The sequence below is a fragment of the Uranotaenia lowii genome, chromosome 3 (assembly GCF_029784155.1).
Source record: "Uranotaenia lowii strain MFRU-FL chromosome 3, ASM2978415v1, whole genome shotgun sequence".
In the NCBI taxonomy this organism is placed as follows: Eukaryota; Metazoa; Arthropoda; class Insecta; order Diptera; family Culicidae; genus Uranotaenia; species Uranotaenia lowii.
The window spans coordinates 73,180,679-73,205,450 of record NC_073693.1 but is presented as its reverse complement, the minus strand read 5'-3'; the positions used below and the strand labels follow the sequence as shown (position 1 = coordinate 73,205,450).

The 24,772-nt window shown below is 37.6% G+C and overlaps 1 protein-coding gene across 1 annotated transcript; it reads right to left on the bottom strand.

Moving 5' to 3' along the window:
• Positions 1 to 5,502: 5,502 nt before the first annotated feature.
• LOC129756831 (nose resistant to fluoxetine protein 6-like) lies at positions 5,503 to 23,688 on the bottom strand. Its single transcript, XM_055753860.1, has 10 exons — positions 23,534 to 23,688; positions 23,167 to 23,468; positions 13,379 to 13,544; positions 13,188 to 13,319; positions 12,757 to 13,114; positions 12,530 to 12,698; positions 12,281 to 12,474; positions 6,254 to 6,404; positions 5,862 to 6,191; positions 5,503 to 5,798 (listed from the first exon to the last, which is right to left on the bottom strand). Exons 1-10 carry the CDS (start codon positions 23,619 to 23,621, stop codon positions 5,565 to 5,567), a joined length of 2,124 nt encoding a protein of 707 aa, XP_055609835.1. The 5' UTR covers positions 23,622 to 23,688; the 3' UTR covers positions 5,503 to 5,564.
• Positions 23,689 to 24,772: the final 1,084 nt, after the last annotated feature.

Genomic DNA, 24,772 nt, shown 5'->3' with positions numbered 1-24,772 from the left:
TTATTACATGACATCATCGCGTTCAGTGTATTGTAATATTAATTGAATTCAAATTCAATGATCTATATTATTCCATGTCGTGTAATTTTAAGAAATTTCTATTTCAGTGCTGTTAAAAATTTTGTGTAACACGAAAAATGTTGTAAAATTACATCACATATGATGTAACGGAAAAAAACATCACATATGGTGGAATTTTCAGTGCAAGTTGAATATTACACGTCTATAAACTTCAACAGACGTGTAAAATATGAAAGACGCAGGTAAAATATTTAAGACGTGTAATATTTAATTCGCACTGAAAATTCCGTCATATGTGATGCTTCTTTTTATTTACATCATGTGTGATGTAAATTTCCATCAAATAATCGCGTTCCGTGTCAAATAATGTTTGTGTCATTAGAATTCAGTGCTGTTAAGGGTTCAACTTTTTTTATTTTGTAAATTTACATTAATAAATCGCGTTCCACGTCATGTAATGATAAAGGTTTTCAATTTCAGTGTTGTTAAGGATTCAGATTTTTTTTCTGTGTACCACAACTTTTTAAAACACTGTCAGTTACACCTGATGAATGTTAAAGGACCGTTATACATTTTTAAAACATTTTTATAAAGAACATACTGTTAAAAGTTCAGTTTGATCAGGTTAATGATAAGAATTTGTTTATTTTATTTCTGTCTTAAGCAAGGTTGCGAAATCTCATTAGATTGAGATTTTATCGAGTGAGGTTTTTCCTAGACGTCTAATAAATTCACTTATTGTATTAAGAGCGCTTCTAGAAGCTTTATAGAATTCTAAATAGAAAAAAAGAATATGACGGAAATAACAATGTGCCATTGAATATTGAGATATATCTATAGATCAAATATTTTTGTACTACACAGAAAAAAAATTTGAATCCTTAACAACACTGAAATTGAAAAACCTTTAATATTACATGACGTTGAACGCAATTTATTGATGTAAATTTATAGATTGAAAAAAGTTGAAACCATAATAGCACTGAATTCGAATGACATGAATTTTACTTGACACGGAACGCGATTATTTGATGTAAATTTACATCACATATGATGTAAATAAAAAGAAGCATCACATATGACGGAATTTTCAGTGCGAATTAAATATTACACGTCTTAAATATTTACATGTCTTTCAAATTTTACACGTCTTTTGAAATTCATAGTCGTGTGATATTCAACTCGCTCTGAAAATTCCATAATATGTGTTACTTCTTTTTCGTTACATCATATGTGATGTAATTTTACAAATGTTTTTGGTCGCACACAATTCTTAACAACACTGAATAAGAAGTTTATTAAAATTACACGTCATGGAATGTGATAACGACATTGAATTTGTGTTTAATCAATATTACATATCCATGTCATGTAAAATTATAAACTGTCATGAACAGGACTATAGACAAAAGTAAACAAAGTGTCAAGTCAAGTTGTGCACCAAAGTATTTGTTTTAAGCAGTTTTCCCGCGAGTGAGGTTCCCGGAGATCTTCGTGAAGCAGGGATGCGGTTCCGTAAGCGGCTCCACGTTACTGAACTTAGGATCCGGGGAAGAAAATGAAAGGGTGAAGTGAATCCTAATAAAAAAAAATTGCGTGCTAATGCTTAACAAATTTTTGTTGCTAAATAAAATAAATTAAATAAGTTATAAAAAGGTTTAATTTTTATGAAGAGATGAGAAAATTTTATTATTGAATCATATAAACAAAAATAAAACAAAACAAATTCCAATTGGAAAGTTTCTCTTCCAATATTCAGTGAGATTATAATTTACATCATTTTTATTTTACACGTTGCAAAATTTTACATCTTTTCTATTTTACACGTTGCAAAATTTCACTGGCGTGTAATTTCCAACTAGCACTGAAAATTCCGTCATATATGATGCTTCTTTTTATTTACATCACATGTGATGTGATTTTACAGATTTTTTTCGTTGTGTGTACCATTTGGAGTAATTGTAAAATCGCTTCTTTTGTTAAGCTGCCTTACTACTAATTTCTTGATTATGATCTTATGAGCTTCTTAGACACATGCATCATAAATGAATTGTTCTTTAATAACCATAACTGGGATTTTGAAACGATTTTTGTGTACGTTAAAAAATGCCCTTTGAAAAAAAAAAATTATTTTAGTAAAATGGCTAGTTTAGACTGTAAATTGATCATTTACAGCCAAGTAAATCATTTTGAAGTGGTCTTTGAGATATAAGGTATGTTAAGATTTGATTCGAAAATTGTTTTTTTCTACGGTTGTGCCGGATCTTTTACAGTCTCTAAGTGACTATTTCGGTCAAAAATTCTGCAGAAAACTGCACCACCAATAAGTACCGTCAAACGGGGCATCACGCAACAGCGGGGTTAGATGCTACATTTATATAACACCACACTTAATCAATTTTTAATTTAATGTTTTGTAATAAAGCTGTCTTTTAATGATAACAAAATGATGATGACATAATTACTCGGATCTTAAGCTAGTTTTTTAAAGTTTTGTATTCTTATATAAAATTTGAAAAATCGAGCAATAAATGTACAAATTTTAACATTTTTCGATGCCAAACAATACTTTATCCAGTATGACGGATTGGCTTGAAAGAGTTACCTACAAGGGTAGGATTCACTGAGAACGTAAGTTTTTTAGAAGCCATTGAAGTTGAAAATTGTTGCATGTTGCCCCAGTTGACGGTAGTTCGGAAAAGAGAAGGTATGTCAAGAACCAACGACGTTAAAAAAAATCGTTGGAAAAGAGAATTGAAAGAAGTTGAAACAATGGACAGCTTATCGCGTACCGTTAGATACTCATTGCGGTGAGTATCAATTTCAAATGATAATCTGAAAAGTCGCAACCAATCATGAAAATAATTGGTGCATTACATTAAGTGGTCGGGTTTCAACTATATTTAAAAAAAAATCATGAATTGTTGCTTTGTAAGAGAGCTAGGCAAGGTGGTCCAAAATAGGTCCTCTGGTCCAAAATAAGTCCGTTACCCTACTACACGGAAAATAATAAAAAGGTAAAATTTACCGAGATAGCAAGGTGAACGCTCACGGAAGGCGGAAAGGTAACTTCTACCTTTTCGAGGTGAAACTCACCTCACAGTGAGGTAAAGTTTACCTGAATCGAGCAGGCAAAAAAAGTACAATTTACCGAGAAAAAAGATAAATCTTACCTCGTACCAAGGTGGAGTTCACCTGAATTGTAAATAAAAAAAAAGGTAAAAAGGCGAGTTTGACCTGGATTGAGCTAAACAAAACGGTACAACTGATCTAGAAAAAAGTAACTAATTGAGGTTAAGTTAGTTTGTCGGTCAGGAACAAGTTTTGCTTTGGCCCAATATGTGAGAATCGGAATAGAATGGTAAGTGTTTTCTTAGATATCATTTAGTTGTGCTGGTTCTTGTCATAATACTGTGCTCTTGTCCACAGAGCTTCGAGGTGTATTCCACGTCATCCTCCAGATATCATTCCGGAAAAACCAGACCTGACTGGATTAGTCGAACAGAGAAGTGGCCATGGTGGCTCGGAAGAACGTGAAGCCTAATTACCACGAGCCTGGCTAAGCAATTACTTGCCTCAACAATAAAGTCTATTTATCTCTAATAAATATTATTTTTTTAAATAGATTTTGTTTTATTTTTATTGCAGAAACCAACCAAACCAACTAGCATTTAACTTTTGAATCAGTGAATGAGAAAACGCGAAAAAGGTAAAATTTACCTTTTTGCTAGGTGAATTGAAAAAAGTTAAAATTATCCTTTTTGCTAGGTTAATGAAAAAAAGTAAAATTTACCGAGTTAGCTGGGTGGAAAAAAATCACCTCACTTCTCGGTAAACTTTACCTATTTTTTATTTTCGGTGTAGAAAGGCGTCGGAAGTGAGAACACCCACTTTGATTCTCAGCGCAACCCAAAACTCTTTGTATTATAAAGTCATAACCAAGGTGGGTATATATTCAGGAGGTGTTCCCGAATAACGAATTCCCGATTCAGCCATTTTGGCTATGTAGGCTATGCAACTATACGGAACTCATGAAGTTTGTTTACCAACAAACCACATAAAAGCTGAGCAAAAAATAAACAAACTCATTGAGAGCCCCGCTCACTTCTCGCCTACTTACTGTGAAAGTCGGAAAACCTAGTGTATCTAAGAACCTTGGTCATAACCGACTTAAATTCGTTACCGCGGGAAATAAAATATGATCTTATTTTTTCTGAGTTCAAGAAACTTTGTATTTCACATTTCACAAGCAAATCATTGTGTTTATCCGATGATGATGATATTTGTTTTGATTGCTGAATTATTGGTGACCTTCTGCCGATAGTAGAGTAGAGTGAAAAAAGAAAGTGTACATATGTTTGAGCCAAGCGCGTGGATCAAAGTAAGAATTTTTAACTTTAGTATTGAATGTGTATTGTAAGCGAAAAACAGATATCAGCCCGTTTTTACTTGCATACTGATTCTGTTGAAAGTTTTCATATTTTCATTTTCAAATTATCTTGAAGATAAATCGACCAACTCAAACCTGTGAAGGGGAATGGGGTGGGACCATCATCATTATCATCATTATCATCATTATCATCATCATCATCATCATCATCCTCGGCGAGGTATTTGAAAAAAAGGCTCAGTTTCCAATGGGTTAAGAGGGCCGAGTATTTTTTGGAGCATTGTACGTATATTTTTGTTTGTTTTCACATTTTGTCTAAACATTTTCGACGAACTTCACTAACGAATTGTTTAAATCAAATAACTTTTTTCTCACCAATTCATAAAATTGTTCTTTTTCAAGTTCGTTATTTTAATATTTTGAAATGTAACTGTTAAAAATACTGAATGATTCTTAAATGGAACAACAATGTGTTCAATCCTTTTCCTTTTTCCAGCATTGAAACCATATGTGCTGTAGAGTATTTTCCATCCACGTGTTTCAGCCAGCAGTTTGAAATCACCTGCTATCACGAACGGTAAAAATTGCAAAAATACTGTAATCCATTTCTACATATTGTGGCTGGCTGTCTAGCACGTCATCAAGCCGTGGCGCGGTATCCATTTCGTTCATTCCCTAGGTATTTATTTTCATAAAACACACCTTTTCCACGGGCGACCATCTAAACTGACAAAAATAAGGGAAAAGAAAAACCGTTCACAAACCATTGCCATTGCTTGTGAATGTTGTTGAGCTGTGTCAGACAGACGAACCATTCCCGGTTGAAAAGCATACACAAGGATGTGTAGCTAAGCCCAAAATTAATAATAAACCAGGGATCGAAAGCAGAACTGCAAACGATTCTCGTGTCTTCGGCTGATGAAGATATGTTTCGGAAATTTTTCAGTTGCTTACCTTGCTAGGTTCTCAATAATGAAAAGAAACCGGCTTTAAAATCGAAAATTTTAGAATTCTTAAAACAAAAAAAAAAGTTGAAGAAAACACGATTTTGATTGGATTTTTTCTATCAATTACAAATTGAATATCATGGTTTATAAAAAAAAGTACAATAAAATAGTAAATAATTAATTCTCACACAAAAAAAACATCACACTTAAGCTAGGTCATCGCGGCTTCGAAAATTTTCCTTAAAACCACTGTTCAGGTACCCATTGAAGGTGTTTGTCTTCGTATCTAGACTTTCCTCCGGTTGAATGTGCTGAGTGTTGCGTGTGGTGAACCTTTGGAGTAATATTTTTTGCAAAGCCGACACAGGCAGTTCAATCAGTAGAGTGAGAGCCAGCGATAACATGTAGGACAAATATAAAGTCGCGTTGATTTTCGTGGCCTGGAAATAGAAAAATCATATTTTTTTTATTTCTGCTACTTTCAGCATTAAGGAAAAACTCACCATATCAAAGGTGCCCAAATTCGAGGGCTCCCGCACATTGAAGAACATCATTTTGATGATGAAAAAGTGTCCAACGTAGGCTCCATAGGTCAACCGACCGAGAACTTCAAACAGCCGGATGTGCATCAGTCGGGTTATCGATTTGTTCACCTGAAATACGAATCCGAAAAAGCCGACCGCCATTATCAGGGCCCAAACTATTCTGGCCCCGGCAAAGTACACCGACATCCACACCGATGGTTTCGGATAATCGTTGAAGTAGAACAGCTGCCCGAACAGAAACAGACATGGACCGACGATAAAGATCGAGTACCAGGACAGTTTGAAGGCCTTTAAATGAAACAAAAAATTGACTGTAGATAAAAATCAGATTTTGAAATATTGATACTCACGAGTTTTTGGAACACGTTGTTGTCACTGTTCTTAGCCTTGACATAAATAAATCCCATGCAGATGCCTGTCATGTACATGCACAGATTCATGTGTGTCGGAAGATACGCCTGGTGATAGGCCTTATCGTACCAGAAGATGAATCGACGGGCCCTAAAAAGACAAATAGATTTTGGTACTTGTATTTTTAATGTTGTTATTTATTAATGTTAACGGCAAGAATCTAAATTCTTATTAATTTCAACTAGAAGGATTGACTTCTTCTTCTTCTGCTTCTTGATCTTCTCCTACCAACATAGCCAAACGTTGTAAGCATCCTGGAAAATGAAAGACTTGCATCTTTCATTTTTCTTTTCAACATAATATCTGTTACATATTACTATGCATTGCAGATATTACTACGGCCAGGACAACCATGTGGCAAATACCGCAAAAGATACTGGAACAAGGGGAGAAATCGAGCGTGGAGTTCCCTGCCAAATGCTTCGCATGGGCTATTGAGAAATTTATCATAATAAAATGTCGTTTCGGTTTTGTTTGTTTATGAATTTTGAGAAAAATTAGGTAGAAACCAAATCTTTCCCGCCTTCATTGAATACTGAAAGTTGAAGTTGTGAAAAAGGTTTGATCTCACTAAATAAGTTGTCAGCAACGGGGCTTATCTTAAGAAACATATACTGAAGTCAAATTTCTATTCAACTTTGGCAACTTACATTGTTTTCCTTCAACTGTACACTTCTAGATTCTGATCACGGTCGCGATTTTTATCGTTTTTATCAATTGATTTTAATAGCACATTTTTCACTTTTTTCTACTTCAACTGGAACATTTTCCCACAGAGCGAAAATTTTTGACGTCCTCACAAATCAGCGCCTACTCAAGGTTTTATGATGCGTGATTTGTATAACAATATAAAAACCTGTTGTTTGTGACCAGTTAGTGCCTTAAAGGTTGGAAGCAGTGGTTGGTGTCGGAAAAGTCGTCTGAGTCTAGGCAAAGATACTGTCACTTCAAGATAAGGAAGAAGGCTTTACCACGAACAATCATTCTTCTATATGGACCTTCGATGCTGGCGACGCCATTTTAAGGGTTCTGGCAACAAGATTCATGCATCTAAAGGGTGTCCACGATGAAATTGCCACACACGAATTTTCAGGGAATGAAAAATAACTATGAAATTTCATTTTAACATTTTACTCGGATTTTATTTACAGTCCATACGCAAATGCCCGAACCTTGGCCTTAACCCTGGCCATAAGATTCTGCACAACCTGTGAATCAATTATTTTTTGCATGTAAAACCATACTTTCTTCAGTTCCTCAACTGTCTTCACTACCTTAGGTCGTTTAAGAAGGTGCTGCTTCATAATCGCTCAGTACATCTCGATGGGGCGGAGCTCCGGAGTGTTGGAAAGGGTGAACATTTTCGACACGAAATTGTCCTCATTGTCCGCATAATACTTCAGCACGTCCTCTTATAAGTGACATGAGGCCAAATCCTGCTAGAAGATTCTTGGGACGTTGTGGGCCTTCAGGAGAGGAAGCAGCCGCTTCTGGAGGCACTCTTTCATGTAAACCTGTCCGTTCATCGTGTCCTGGGTCACGAAAGGTGCACTTCGCTTCCCGCACGTGCAGCTGGCTTGCCAAACCAGGAATTTCTTCGCAATATGGACATCTTCTGAGTGCGGACATGCTCCGGAACGCTGAAATTATCCTTGGCCGTGAAAAACAGGTTGTCGCGGGTCTGTTTGAAGTCAGTCTTCACATATGTTTCGTCGTCCATGATGCAGCATTCACCTTTCGTCCGCATGTTGAGGTACAAATTCCTGGCACGGGTTTTGGCGGACTTGTTCTGCTTGTCGTCGCGATTAGGAGCCTTTTGTACCTTGAACGTTCGAAGCCCAGCCTTACTTTTGGCCTTCTGGACAAAACTTCGGCTTAGGTGCCGCTTCTTAGCCACAACACGAACGGAGGTGTTCGGGTTTCAGTTGAAGACCCCACTATGCGGTTGTGATTTTTGGTGTTGTACGAAATACTTTTTCCATCAATTCTGGGCTTCCGATCGGTAATCAATCGTTCCTTGAACCGCTTTATCACTCGCGACACCGTGGAATTCGCGATTCCCAACGTTTTAGCGTAGAACGATGCGAGAGATCCTTGTTCTCGTGATGAATGCGCAAGATTTTATCACGCACGAGCTGTTCTTTCGACTCCATTTCTGCGAGTTTCGATCACTGGACTTTAATACTTGCAGGATGTACGAATACGAACAGCTTGCTTTGATAATTTTGTAAGTTATTTGACGTTGACGTTGACGTTGTCGAATACTCAAACCATTGACTCCCATGGAGGGTGTACAATAGGGTGTCCTAAAATTGCATAATGTCTGGGAATCTGGGGCTCACCCTCAAAATGATAGATAAGGATGAAGAGAACAAACTTTTGTATACATGTAAATTTAGTTAATTTTTAATTTTTTTTAACCCAAACAAAATTTTAAAAAATATAAAATTTATGAATTTTGTGAAAATTTTTGTACCCAGAATTTATTTAAAATCAAATCTTTTGAAAGTGGACTTTTTTCAAAGATCGCGTTTGCGGAACCTCTAAACATGGTTTTTTTTAGGCGGCCCCATACAAAAGTTTGTTCTCTTTTCCTTATCTACCATTTTGAGGGTGAGCCAATTTTGGGACACCCTAGTGTACAAGCTATTTTAGTTGCATATTAGGATGCCTCTTCTCAGAAGGGAGCAGCACTGAGCATATAAAAAGAATTTTCGATAAGTCACATGAGTGTGGTCTAGGTCATGAAAATAGAAACTGCAGCATTTTTTTAAATTTTCGACAGAAAACTGAACCCTTTTTGGAAAGAGTTGTAATCGTTTGTGATGAAAACACATACCGGAACCAAACAAAATCAACAAAACCATAGATTTTTAGATGAGGCATGCTGAGTTTAGTGAAACTTGTTAACCAGTCCAATGCAAAACGATTTGATTTTCGCTTTAAAATATATCTTAAGTTCAACTTAGTAAATACCTCTTTAAACATTCGTTGAAAATATATTATTTTTCAGAATTGGAAAAAGTAAACAAATTGAAAATTTCTGTAACTTTTTTCGCAGAAGTCGGTTTTTCACTTGATTCCCTCCATCAAATTCTTTACAGTGTCATACGGTACCAGTTTCTCAGTTCTTTTTTCCATTTTCTTAACATGTCCTTCTCATCTTTGACTGTCTTCTTGTGAAGCGTGCGGTGGCTCAAACAGCCTTTATTGGATTCTTCGGAAAAAATCACACAAGATACGTCCCAATAGATTCAAAATTTTCAAGTCCGAACATGCATTTTCTTAAAAATTTGAAAAATTGAGGGGAAACAGCCTTCATTCAATTTCTCGGAAAAAATCACACAAGATACAACCCATTTAGTTTGAAATTTTCAAGTCCGAACATGCTTTTTCTGAGCTATTTGAAAAATGTAGGGAAATTGAGGGTAAACAGCCATAACTTCTGTTTCCAATCAGTGCGGTGGCTTAAATAGGCTTCGTTGGATTCCTTGGAAAAAATTACATAGTATACAACCCATTTGGTTCAAAATGTCCAAGTCCGAACATGCTTTTTCCTATAATGCTTATGCGCAGCACAGCCTCTACCTGTCTTAGTCAACGTCGAATTTCTTTCATTGGTCCTACGAAGTTCAACAGCCTTCCAGAACATATAAAAAACAGTTCTAATAGAAACATTTTTAAGATCAAACTAATACAATACTTCAAAGTAAACCTAAATCAATAACCAACCACTAATTTAGCAATATTTTATTTCGATAATTTTCTTAGCAGTAAATTTAGTTATAATAATTTAGTTTTAGTTTTTTATTATCAATTCTCATAATTAATTTGTAAATCATCAAAAAGGATCTCTTCGGAGGAATATTCTTCCACTGAGATTCATTGAGTAAAATTCTTTTTTGTTTTTTTCATACTTCCTCGTAGTAAATAATATTTTTTACGTTCTCAGCATGATTTAAGTTTGTCCGCGTTTGAGTTTTTAATGTTATTTTCTTGTTTGCTGCCAGACATGCTGAGAACAGTTAGCGTCCATTACCAGGGGGCTCAAATGAGCTTTTTGGTATAAGGGAGTGTGGTGGGCCGCTAAGCTATTTCTTCAAAAAAATCATTTTAAAATGTAGGGGAATTGAGGGTAAAAACAGCCATAACTCCATTTTCCAAAGCGTGCGGTGGCTCAAACAGCCTTCATTGGATTCCTTGGAAAAAATCACACAAGATACGTCTCAATAGATTCAAAATTTTCATGTCCGAACATGCGTTTTCTTAACAATTTGAAAAATGTAGGAGAATTGAAGGTAAAACAGCCATAACTCCATTTTCCGAAGCGTGTGGGGGCTCAAACAGCCTTCATTCGATTCCTTGGAAAAAAATCCACAAAATACAACCAATTTCGTTCAAAATTATCAAGTCTCAACATGCTTTTTCTAAGCTGTTTCAAAAATGTTGGGCAATTGAGGGTAAAACAGCCATAACTCCTGTTCCCAATCCGTGCGGTGGCTCAAATAGGCTTCGTTGAATAACTTGGAAAAAATTACATAGGATACAACCCATTCGGTTCAAAATTTTTAAGTCCGAACATGCTTTTTTTCTGAAATCATTGAAAAATGTAGGGGAATTGAGGGTAAAAACGGCCATAACTTCATTTTCCGAAGCGTGCGGTGACTCAAACAGCCTTTATTGGATTCCTCGGAAAAAACAACACACAAGATACGTCCTAATAGATTCAAAATTTCCAAGTCCGAACATGCATTTCTTAACAATTTGAAAAATTGAGGGGAATTGAAGGTAAAAAAGCCATAACTTAATTTTCCGAAGCGTGCAGGGGCTCAAACAGCCTTCATTCGATTTCTCGAAAAAAAAAACACACTAGATACAACCCATTTAGTTCAAAATTTTCAAGTCCGAACAAACTTTTTTCTGAAATCATTGAAAAATATAGGGGAATTGAGGGTAAAAACATTCATAACTCCATTTTCTGAAGCGTGCGGTGGCCCAAACAGCCTTCATTCGATTCCTCAGAAAAAATTACACACGATAGGTCTGTTTTTGTTCAAAATTCTGTGGTTCGAATCAGTGTTTTTCTGGAATGTTTACAAAATATAGGGGAATTAGGGGTTAAAAAGGCACTATATCTCCGTTCGTAAACTTGTGCGGCGTTTGAAACTATGTCCAATCGATTCTCCGGAAATTTTCACAAAATGAAAGTATAATTTCATAGATTTGGGTTTTGTAGGACGAAAGATATTGAATTTCTTCTTGTACACTTTTTCCCCATTGTGCAATGGTTAAAATTTTATGCCCCGTTGAATTTTTCGCAATAATTTCGTGTTTGCCCTTTAGTAATAAAGTGAAGCACGAACATGTTTGGATACCTATACTTCTTAACCCTCATCCGTTCCAGAAATTTTAAAAACGTCACAGTCCCTGGAGTGTCAATTCAACACCCCTGACTAAAACCAATATATCTCTCTTGTTTCCCAACCGATTTTTAGAAAATTCATAGTTTTGGAAAACTCGTAATGAAACTGAAATAAATTTGTTAGACATTGTTCACCTCCAACACTTATTCAAAGTCCAAGAAAAATAAAATCCGAAAAAAACATGCTTCGGAAAAAGACTGTTGATCAGCTACAGAATGCTAAAAAAATCACTTAGTGTCCGAGAAAGCTGAAGTTAGAGGCTATGCGTTGCACATGAGTATATATTTTTTGAAATTTTTTAAGATCATGGTCACAAAAATTGTAAAAAGGTGGTGTTAAAACCGCGCATTAGGGTAAAAATGAAAAGTTTCAGAAATTTCAACGTTACGCCATCACGCCTTATGCAAACCCACTCGAAAAGATGGAATTGCTTCATCCCTCTAGTATCGGTTTCTCGCGTATTACTCAACTATTCGTAACATCAATTCAAGTGCAATTTTTTTTATAACTTAACCACAACCAAAATTTTTCAATTTTACTCACTCTGGTGTAAACAGTATCACGCCTTCCAGAGCGTTGAAGTAGATCACCAAACCAGGAATGACGAACGATATCGCAGTAATGATAGAAAGGATGATGGCTTTTCCCTTAGACATACGCATCACCAGTGTCACCAGCACGATTCCAATAATCGAAAGTTGAAAATCGCACGCCAAATACCACGAATGTTGCATACACTAAAAAATTGAAACATAATTAAATTTACCTGTTATATTATCCTCTGCGTCTTACCGGTTCTTCCATCGTAACGTAATTGTTTACATAAAGCATATTGGCCCACCAATTTTTTCGACAGTACGTTAGACCGGATTCTACTCCTCTTCTCCAAAAAGGGCCGTCCTGTAGACGAATAAACCAGCTAGCCTCTAGTAACAGGACCAAAGAGTAAACTGGAGTCAACCTGTGATTTTTTTTTTTTTTTGAAAAATTAATTCATACAAGGCTTCAAAAAAACTTACCTAATGTATCGATTAATCGTAATCAGCACAATCTCCAACAGTCCCGGCTTGCGACCGGATTCCCCAATCTTCTGGATGTACATAATAGTAAAAACAGCTCCACTGATGGCAAAGAAAATGGTAACAATCTGAAACCCATTCACCACGATCATCGTGGACAGTTGTCGATATTTTTCCTCGATCACCCATCCGGTTCGTGGAATCACCAGGATACTTGCGTGACCGATCAGCGTCAGGATGTAGGTTGTGAAGCGGAGTGTTTGAATAACCCGTAAATCTCGACTGAAAGGATCGCGCGATCGGGCAGTCAAACGGTGCCAGTTTCGGAGCAAAGAAAACGATGTCAGTAGCTGTGATTCTATGAAGAGTGAAAATAGAATTGAAAACTTTTTAAGGATTCAGATAATGATAAAACCATTATAAAACCTGACTTTGACTGGGCATGTCTTGTTTATAGTGATCCAATCCACTGGATTCTTTGCAGGAGTAATCATAAATGCTGGACGCCGCAAGCAGCAGGATGAGTGTGGCCAAAATCACCAGGAATGCAATATCCAGGCGGTCTGGAATACAATAACGATTTCAGTTTCGAATAAACCAAAAGTTTCTTTTCGGTACCGACCAATGGGAAATTCGTTGACGCTTGTTTGGTCGCAGTATTCGATTTCGGTGTATGCTTTGAGGCCGTATCGTTTAAGGAGCTTCCGGTTGATTTGAACTGCCACGGTTTTATCGTACTTCCTTCGATAGTTTTCAGAGTTACGGAATGTGCCATTTGTTAAAATGTACTGAAAAAAGTTAAAATTTTTGATCGGTTATCGAATTGTAATATTTTTTTTAAATGAGACTCTTATGCATTATTGATTAAAGGGCGAACACGAAATATTTGTGACACATTCAACAGGGCATAAATTTTTTACCATTGGGTAACAATAAGAGATGTACGGATGTACCGAATGTTCGGTTGGCCGAATATTCGGCGCTGAATATCGTCAAAAACCGTTAAGCTGAATATTAGGCTTACCGAATAGTTGAGCTAAGTATTCGGCCGAATAGGCCGAATTTTTTTTTTAAAATTTATGCAATAACAGAATTTTCAAAAATTTTCAACTGATTTGTTTATTTGTTTATTTGTATAAAAAATCAACGGATCACATGTTGATCCAAATGATAACTTAATCCTAAATAACTTATCAAAATTTAAATCCACTCGACACAGTTCTGGACACGTCTAATATTTTCCTCCGGAACACATTCTTCGAAGCGTCAAAGTCGAAATGCGCAGAAAAACGATTAAAAGTTTTTAAGATTCCGACAAAAGCGCTGTTGGCCTCATAGTTGTTCAGAGGAATGGGAACGTAGAGCTGCAAATGCTGGTTTCTTAATCCTCGGGGTCATACACTGAGAGGGACAGCCTCCAGCAGCGTGGGAGAGTCTATTCTCGATGTCAGCAGGTCAGCCACAACCAGAGCACGAGTAGCGTTCCTACGAACTTGAAGCGTGTCCAAGTCTATGAGGCGGCAACGATTTTCGTAGCTTGGCAGACGAAACGGATCGTGCCAATTCAAGTGACGTAGGGCATACCGCAGGAAGCGCCGCTGGATAGCCTCGATTCGTTCAGCTCCGTTCTGATAGACGGGGCACCAGACAGCTGATGCGTACTCGAGAATGGAACGAACTATGCAGCAATAAAGACTTTTAAGGCAGCAAATACACGTCTTTGAAGTCTTTGGCCATGCGAAACAGGAATCCAAGGTTTCTAGAAGCTTTGTCAACAACATAGTTCGTGTGAGTCTTGAACTCCAGCCGTTGATCGAGGATAACTCCTGGATCGTTGATGTGTTCTACTCGGGTGATGGTTTCGCTTTCAAGGATGTACTCCGCACAAAGAGTGTGCCACTTACGGGAAAAAGATATAACCGAACATTTGCTGCGGTTCAACGGCAGGCAGTGAATGTCGCACCAGTGAGCAAATACGGAAAATTGCTGCTGTAAAAAGTCGATATCGTTTTGGTTGTTTATGGCGTGAAAAAGTTTCAGGTCATCAGCATAAGCAAGTTTTGTGCCTTCAAGGAGCGAGAGTGCGTCATTGAAGTAGATTACGAATATTATCGGTTCTGAGTGGCTTCCTTGAGGTACTCCTGAAGAGGCAGGGAATTGCCTGGAAAAGGATTCACCAGTTCGAACGGATAATTTCCGTCCCTCTAGATAGGTCCGGAACCAATCCAGTAGGGATCCACAGAATCCTAAGCGTCCGAGCTTTGCGATTGCAATATCATGATTTACCTTGTCGAACGCAGCTGAGAGATCAATGTAAATGGCGTCAGTTTGGGTCTTCCTGGCAAAGCAGTCTTGAACGAAAGATGTAAGTAAGTAAGTTGGTAGTTGTGGATCGTTTAGGAATGGATCTGTAACCGGTTGGTTACAAATCGTTTGATTTTTGTTTTCATTTTGTAGTATTGTATATTTAAATGGTATATTCTAGAAAATTCATGTTTTTGTAAAGTCTCACAACAAGATAGCACCACAGTAGGCTACATTTCTGCAAGCCGCTGTCACTGATATTGGAGGAAAAGGAGGAATATTTGGAAAATGAAACGAAAAAGCAGAAAAGGAAGCTTGCTTCCGTTTTTCGAGTCTCTTGTAAATCAGGCATCCGTGAGTAAAGTCCGTGTTGTGTTTAGTGTTCGTGAAATTCCACGGAATTCGCCCGGAAACACCGGTTGGCTTCCTCACGGCTCGGCCCGCAGATCCCTTGTGGTCTCGCGCCTAACCGTAAAAGACCATCGTCATCGTCCTCGGGTTCTGAGGAACCCCAACTCCCAAGGAGGAATTCCCTTCTCGGCCTGTCCGGCACTCTCGTGGGCAGGCCGATTAAATGCCAATGAAGGAAGACGCCTACAACAACTGAGTCCAGCAACGCCCGCTGGCGCCGACAGTTTCGGCACCCCGTTGATACGCCAATAAATCGACGGCCCTCCTGCTTCCGGAACTGGGTTTTCGGAGCCACATCGTCGCAACGCAACAGCACCTGCAGCAAACCCACGGTTAGTGAGTCTTTTTACACGCCACATTACAAACAGAAAATTGTTTTATACACACAGACAATACGCCACATAAAAACATCATTAAAAATAACATAGAAACATGAAATTTCCGGGTTCTTGTATTTTATCCGTAAAGTCCTTGGTTACCCAGTAGCCAGCCGGCCCTGAGGTTCCGTACTCTTAGAGTACCTTGCGTGGCTGGTCTAGCCGCTGCTATTCGATAAGTAACAAATCCATGCTGGTCGTTGGAAATGTGAGGCTTGCAAAACGAGAAAACAGGATCCATAACGACCTCCATAACGAGTTGCTAATATCTCTCTTGTCCCCTTTTTTTATGGACAGGAAACATATGAGCTTCCTTCCACAGTGAGGGAAAAATTGCGTTGTCCAGCGATGATTGAAAAATATATTTGATGGGAGTCAGCAAAAGTGGCATAAAACGCTTCAAAAAAGTTGCTGGTATACCGTCCGGGCCCGTAGAGGTAGAATTTTTCAACTTTGCTGTTGCTTTCAAGATGGCTGCATCTCCAATTGGGAATCCATTCAAAGATGAACCTAGAGGTAAAATATTCCGGACAGCCCTGGCTAGTTGCTCTGAAGAAATGCCCTCTGTTATAAAAACGCTTAAGAATTTCCCGGCGAAGAGCTCACAAATTTCGAATTTTCGAGTTGTTGTCCAGAAACATGTGGGACGGGAGCCCTGTTTCTTTCCGCTGATTTTTTACGTGCTTCCAAAATTTTTTCGGACTGGTCTTGAAGTTTCGCTGGAGCCGATTAAGATAATTCTGGTAGCAGCGCTTACTGGTCTTTTTATAAGTCGAGTTCAGTTTGCGGTATTCGTTCTGAGCGTAGAGCGACTTGTGCTTGTGATAGTTACGAAGGGCACGTTTTTTAGATGTCTTCAGTTGCCGCAGTTCTTTAGTGACCCACGGAGCCCGCAGATAAGCACCTATGTTACGTTTCGGCACATGGCGATCCATGATATAATTAAGGATATTCGTAAATGTCTCTGCAGCTGCGTTGGGACCAGAAAGATCGAGCTCGACTTCCCATTCGATGGATTCCAGAACGCGCAATATAGGCTCGGAATCCATATTCTTAAAATCATTATAGTAAGACGTTTTCTCAATGGGAGAATATAATCTAGCGGCACCGAGTGAGACCTGGGTGAGCTGGGTGATATAGGACGTCTTTGACGAGTGGAGCGGGAGCTAAATCGATCGTCGGAATCCTGAACCCTTCGTTAACAAAGCAGAGGTCAAGCATCCTGCCGTTCTCGTTTTCAAAGTTATCTGACGTAGAGTTGCTGTGCTTAAGGCATCTAAGTAGACTTTGCAAGGAGGAACAGGAATCCGCCTTGTGAAAAGCACCATTTCGAGCCAGGCATGTTGAAGTCGCCGATGACGAGGATGTCATCTTCAGGAGAGCAAATGGAACTGACTCCCAGTAAGCGCGTCCTCTCAGAAATCGACAGAGCTTGCAAAAAATTGAGAGTTGAGTCACCGAACTTAGAATAAAACGGTTAACTTCGGCGACACTCCAAGAACGCAAATATTTTCATTCGGTTTGTCCTGCCGAGATACCTAGAGGCAACAAATACGAATGCGTACATGCGAAATCAGTTTGAATCGTACACTCGTACGGTGTGGTCGCATTTTGTCCCCGTGTCCCGTGTGTGCTTTCAATCGTAGCTGTCGACTTCTCAGGCAGGCGAACACGCGTCTCGGAGGGAAACATACAAACACGATTCGGATTGTGTTCGTGTGTTTCTCTGGAGGGCGTGTCTTAGCTTAATTCGTGGCACTCACCCAAGGCACGCGTATGGTGTGTTCCTCTCTAACGATGTAATGATGCAAAATCGCCAAAGAGATCGTTACGATCCCTCTGGCGATTTGAGTTACCTCTCTGCCGATTCAAATATACCGGGCTTTAGAGAGGCAACGTGAAAAAGATTCGGCTACAACCAGTCACTGGAACGATCAGGAGGCACGTACACTACGCACACATAAACACTGATGTTGGATAAATTATAAAATATGCATAAATATCTTCTATTTAAGTAATAGTAATCTTTAAAAAGCTCCAAACTCATCAAAAACGTGGTTTCAGGTTTCAGTAAATCCGGGTATCTTTCACTGTAGATTGCTTTATATTCTGATTATCGTTATTTAAAATGTTCTTAATATATCCAGGCTGTCCATAAATCCCTTGAAAAATTCGAGAAAAGTCAAATCTGACCGGAATAGTCAGTATAACCGCGATGAGCGGCAACAATCGACGGCTGAAACTCGAGCACGGAAGCTCTACGAGAAGATGCTGACAAAATATGGCTGCTGTGTGATGGACAACGAAACGTATTTAAAAGCCGATTTTAAGCAAATTCCGGGGTTAGATTTTTTCACCGCCAAGAGCAAGTTCGATGTGGACGACAAATTGAAGAAGAAGAAAATGTCGAAGTTCACCTAAAAACATCTTGTTTGGCAGGCCATCTGCTCTTGATGACTGAGGAGTGAGCGTTTCGAGACAAAGAGGACAACAGATGGCAAGATCTACAAATCTGTGTCTACAGTCAAAGACGAGAAGGACATGTTAAGAAAAGGGATATAAAAAACTGAGAAAAAAGTACCGGATGACACTGTAATTTTACACTCAAGGCTCCATCGATAAAATTTTCTTTTGATTTTTTAAATAAATATACTACCCTAAAATTTTGGTTTGATTCCAAATATTATAAGAAAATTGGCATGACATTTTCGGTGTAGCAATCACTTCCCGTTCGCCCTTTAGAAACGACCATTCAGAGTTCATGTGTACTGGACGGCAAATCAATGCCTGATAATGATTGAAAATTTGATGGCGAAATTTTTGGCGGGATTTTCCTTTCTACTGTTCGTAGCACGGGGCACAAGCACGAGGTTCTTGGATGAAATAATGAGCCTGAATTTAGGATGAAAAAAAAAATACTGCTCGTCTGTTAGAAATAAATAGATTTGAACAGTGGTTTTCAAAGTGGTCCCTTCCGCCGCTGGGAGGTGTTGAGAGTCTACTAGAATATAAGTGTGTGAAATATGGATGCAATGATACACCTTCATAATGAATTGACTTCTTCAGCTGAATGACTATTTGGACTGAGTGCTGAAAACAAATGAATTCATAAATTCTAGCTTTTAAGAACCAACCATTTTCATATTTTTGGAACTCCTCATAAAGAGAGAAAAATAAATTAAAATCAGAGTTATGAGTTAAAGGTTGCGATTTCAAGCTTTTGGCCGTCATGAAATTTTAATGGGGGGTCAGAAAATTGAACGTGCATAATCTGGAAAAACTCAAAGCCAAATCCCCCGCATTCTGCATTTTACTAATTAAATCAGAGGTTTTGATTTTAAAAAAATCCAAACTCATTGGTCAATTTATAACTTTTGAGTTATTGTTGGTCATCAATGTGTTTAATTTTACCATTCAATTATGAGAAAACATAAACATTTTAGTACTGTAAGTTCAAACAAATGATATCTAAGATTTTTTACATTGATTACTCTTCACAATAAGGGGCCGTCCATTAATGATATCACCATAGAGAAATATCACGCGTTAGGGAGAGAAAGGGGGTTTCGATTTTTGTGACAATTTGTGACATGAGGGGAAATCTAAATTCAATAAAATTATACTTGCACCATTCTGTTAATGAATAATAATACTAACGTAATCACTCTGGGTAAATTTTTTGAGCATAGGTAAATAAGTTCACAAGAACACTTCCATTGCAACACTCAGGAAAGTCCGCCCCAGTAAAATTGTGGAAAAACGTGAACAGGAATGCTTGGCTGTTCTAACCTGCCTGTGGAGAAGATTTGGTTTGCGAATGGATTGTAGAAGAGGAGCTAGATTTGGATGGTTTTCCAGACATCGTCGCTGATGTGTTTTGAGCAATGATTGAAGGCTTGCTAAAAGATGGTAACCTTTTTTTGCAATTCATTGAATAAATCCGATGATTTTAAAATAAACATTTTTAATAACATTTCTAAACGGTTAAAAACGTGACGTAATACAAAAATGGGAGGTTACGGAAGTTGTGACAATAATTGACAAGGGGGGTGGGGGGAGGAGGTGTACATTTTTTCCAAATTTTGCGTGACATTATTAATGGACGGTCCCTTATCAATGGGGTTATTATGTCGAAGAATAGAAAAATTTAAATAGATCTCAAGTAAAACCTTTTTCGTAACATTATAAAATAGGATATATCGGTTCCGCGATGATATGTTTTCGATACCTTCAAAAAAACTATTATTGGAACTTTCAACGTTTAAAAAAAACAAATCATAAAATAGGAAAAAAGGAACAAATACAGTTGAGAACATGCAACAGTGAATCTTGAACAAGGTTCGGTCTTTTTGGAAATCTCTAAATAAAAAAACTTGAATATTCCATTTTACAGGGGGATCATCTATCTTGAAAAGTGGAATAATCTCCAAAAGGGATCATCCATAAATGACGTAGCATTTGGGGGGGAGGGGGGGGTTTGACTTTGTGTGACGATGTGTGACGAGAGGGGGGGTAGGGGTTCAAGTAAAGCTACGTAGCTTTTATTAAATATTGAAAAAAAAAATCAAAATTGTTTTGATTAATTTAAAAGAGGACACGAAGTGCTGGTCATCACTCCGGAGGACGATAGAGAGTGGGTGGAGGCAGCTGATTTTTTTTTGACTGATTGATATGCTTTTTTAAAATTCCATTTATAACTTCTTTCCTTTTTTTTTGTTATTTTTTGTATTATTCTTGCAAAATGCTGAAAATAAAAGTGAAAATTAAAAACCGATTTTTAAAAATGGGGGGGGGGGGGGTTATTAAAGCTACGTTATTATCTAGGGGGGTCTATGACTTTGTGACGAAATGCTACGAGGGGGGAGGGGGGCGGGGTATAAAAACTCCAAAAAAAAGCTACGTCATTTATGGATGTTCCCAAAGAGAATTTCATTCAATGGGAGATGGTGTAGATAAAAAACATCAGTTTCATCATTTGAAAATAAAAAATATAATGCCGAATCTATTCAGCCTTCTAAAAAATGGTGGGTATGAAATGTTTTTCGTGATAGGATGTATTGTATAATCATTCAAGGGAAATTATTTCTATTAATACAAACCTCAAAACAATAAATTTTTTAATATTATGAAAACGATAAACACAGTGAATAGGTACCCTAATCTCTATCAAAACTAACAATGCTTACATGGTCAAATATAAGCCAAATTTCTATAATGATGAATACAAAGCTTAAAAAATTTCTAGAAATCAAAACACTCATTTTGATGTATATTTTATGTGAACCCAAGCAAAGCCGGGTAAAATCAGCAAGTAAACACATAAAAGCATAGTTTTTGGAGTGCAGTCATTAATTGGAAATAATGGTACCCACGATATACTTTACGTTTTATGAATACTTATTTAGGTTATGCCGTTTCAAACAATCGACTTAAATAGAATCGACGCTAGACAAAATATACCGTTAGCAGCTGCCTTGTAAATATAAGGAACAAAACCTACGTCATCCTGCTCAAAGTCAACAGGATAGATAAGCGCACAATAATCAGTGAAAAAGGCCTCAGCGTGAACAAAAGGTAAAAATCGGAACTCGATGCGCACGATATTAATTGAATACCTATTAATATCATTCTTGAAAAGTAATGTTCGCGGGAATTGAATTTAAAGAAAATTTTAATAATTAAAAAATAACAGATATGAGTTCACTGTATATTTTAACGAAAAATAAACTTTAAATGAATTTTATTAAAGCGTTCCTATTTTGTATATTCGGGAAACTAACGTGATAGAATTGAGCTCGTTGTGCTTTGTAACAAGTGTAAAATTCCTGAAGAAGCACACAATTTAAAATAAAAGTATTTTTCTTTAACTGATTTTTAATTTCAGCAAGTTTAAGGTTGAGTATGATATTTATTGTTGATGAATGAGGGAGTCTCCGATGATTCACAAAGAATACAAAACACCGATCACTCCCGTTAGCTATTCATCACGAGTCACGAGAACCTGTCTGAATCTGGCTGCCGGCAGAGCGGTGATGCAAAATGATCCTTCAAGTTCAGTCAACTCTCGGAATTGTGCAACGGGGCTAGGTACGATGCAAAACCGTTGTTGTTCTCTGTGTTAAAGTTGTTCAGAAGGTGTTTTTCACCCGAGATGTACCTACAAGTTGGTATCCCTCAAGAACGCAATCGGGATTTTATGTGGGCTATTCTATAGGGTAATCTGGGACAAAACAAGGTTTTGGGAAGGAAAATGAAGGTTGTCCCTTAGTCTTGTTGATTATCCACTTCTCATCAAATATAAAATTACTTGCCATATGTTCTCCTCAAAAAGATGATGTATTTTAACACCACCAAGACCAAATGCGAGATATCTCGTATTTTCGCATGCGGTGAGTGCGCTTCACTGAGAAGCATAACTCAAATGTGGTACATTTGATAAAGAAACTTTACTCCACATAATAGTGTACAACACTTTTGATAACTCAATGATGCAAAATTTGTAGTATTTGGTGCAATCGTTTCCGAGATAGGGAATGCCATTTTTTTGGTGTGTTCGGGCTTAGATTTTTTCGCGGTCCCAAATGTGTCAAGAAAAGTTCAATCTGTTGGTCGAGGGAATTTCACACCACAATACCCCAACGATTTTTGCAATAAAAATAATGTGAAACGTAGAATGCATGTTCCCGAAGCACGCCATAACTATAATTGTAGCAAATTCAGCAGTAGGATATTATTTGCTGAATTTATGCCCCATAAACTGCAGGATAAACTGTTAATGAGAAAATGCTGCTAATGAACAAGCTTCCAATAACACTTCATTTTCGAAACTTATTTGAAACAGTTGAATATAGAATTCTGAATGCTGATTCGTATTTTTTTTCGATCTATATTATGAGATTTTGTATCTCATTTTTTTTATCCTTCAAACTCGGGTTCAAACTCGGTGAATCCATAATTTTGTACACCTTAAAAGTAAGTCAGCGTTCTTCGGGAAAGAGTCCTAGTATTTTTATCTTTCCTAATAAAACACGTTTTCACTTTCTTCAAAAGAAAAACACCAAAACAGTCCGACGACGTCATTCGTTGAGCTTTTAAAATCCACACGTGCGAAAATGAAATCATTTTTTCGGTATCTCCCAAGACCGGTTTCCATATATTCTCGAAAAATCACCACGATTCTTGGAGGGACACAATCAAAATTGTCGCATCTCCAAATTTGTCTCCCGAAAAAACTGGTTTAAGTGATCCCCGAGGAAGTTTACCCACGCACGAGTTATGTTGTTTGAAGGCATTAGCATAAATCAACGCTAGACCATACCGGAAATTTTATGTTGAACTTCGGTACGATCAGATGGCTAAGTTTGGGATCTTTGAGCTGTCCCACGGTGCTGCTGTTGTCATTGTTTCGGAGACAGATTCCCCGATCCAGAGCCATGTGGTTCAGATTGAGTTTGGTGTTGGCCGAAAACTGCTCGATTAGCCTCCAAACGACCGATTCGTTATCCGGCTTGATGACAGCCCGCACCAGGCAGTAGGTCGCTGACACTTCCGGATCGTTGAACAAACAATCGTCGTAATGATCGTACTCGAAAATGTTGGGCATTTTGTTGTACTCCGATTCTGAAATATAGGATGTACTATTTTCACACCATTTTTCCTTAAAAAAACTTGAAAACAACTCTCACTTTTTATGAAATCACAATTCACCGAACTTAGAACTCCCAAAAGTATCAAGCCGACAACTGTCAGGAACATGTTTTCCCACTTTTTCATAATGATCACACACACCGAATCACGTTTTTAACCGAATCGAGCTTTTCTTAGCGCGAACCTTCTCAGGCGACGATTTAAAGTAAACTGATCGTCAAGTTTGCTGCAAAGTTCCTTGCTTGATCCTTGCCCGTCCAGGAACAAGTTGAGAATTGGTTGCTGGAATCTCGCGAAGGCATCAGAACTTCTGATTCAGAAGAACCGGCGCGCTGGTTGTGGGAAATCGTCTCAACCAAACTCATGTAATCGGCTATATACTTAGCTAGCAGATGGAAAACCGCGGCTCGACGAGCTGGACTCAAGGCCAATGGGCCAGTTCTTTTTGGAGGATTTGGCGTTGCGCCGAGCTGCTAGTGAATATTGATATAGGCATATGAACGTACTTGTGCTAGGTATGTAGGCGAAAGATTGTTTACGTTTATTTTTTTGTGTGAAGTTCAAGTTCAATGTCAGGTTGCAATTACTACTGCATTGCATCAAGCGATATTCGGCGCATTATCTTGATGATGTTAATTGAAGATCTTGCTGCCCATTATCGAATAAAAAGAATCCATTCGAAATGAAAAAGCTTTTTGATGAGGTAAATCTTTTAAAATTAGTTTTTACACAGGAAGAATACACATTTTCATTTCAGTAAAGTTAGTAATGAGTAATTAGACAGAGATACAATGAAAATTGTTCAAAGTCTATTACGGAAGAATACCACATTTGATGAAAAAATTTCAATTTTGTACAGTTTTCTCTTCTCAACTTTTATGAGAAAAACTAGCTGAGACGGTGGGCTTTGCTACACCCTCCAAAGATAATCAAATTTATTTATTTGCACAATATTTAAAATTTTTCTTTTAAATTACCTTTTTTTCTGTTTTTTTTTTTTCTGTTTAAAACCTTATCCAAATCATGAAGAATTTACCCACCATCAGTTATGTTTGTTAATATCGCCCTTTTCTGTGAACGTGATGTCTTTTTAAGTAAAAAACATTTCAAGATTATGAAATTTTAATAGATGGATAAAAGGTTAGAAGGAATGAAAGATGGTTTTTTGTTTAGCAAGGGTCAACTACAATGAAGTGCTAGATACAGATTAAATTGCATCTACCACCACACATAAGTAGGCCACGCTTGTTTTTCGAAATTCTGTATTTCATAGGCGC

Excerpts from the sequence above, each read along its gene's own strand:
- LOC129756831 (XM_055753860.1), bottom strand. The coding sequence starts at position 23,621 with ATGAAAAAGTGGGAAAACATGTTCCTGACAGTTGTCGGCTTGATACTT. Across the intron at positions 23,469-23,533 it reads GAATTGTGATTTCATAAAAA|AATCGGAGTACAACAAAATG; the intron begins GTGAGAGTTGTT and ends CCTATATTTCAG. Across the intron at positions 12,699-12,756 it reads ACGATTAATCGATACATTAG|GTTGACTCCAGTTTACTCTT; the intron begins GTAAGTTTTTTT and ends AAAAAATCACAG.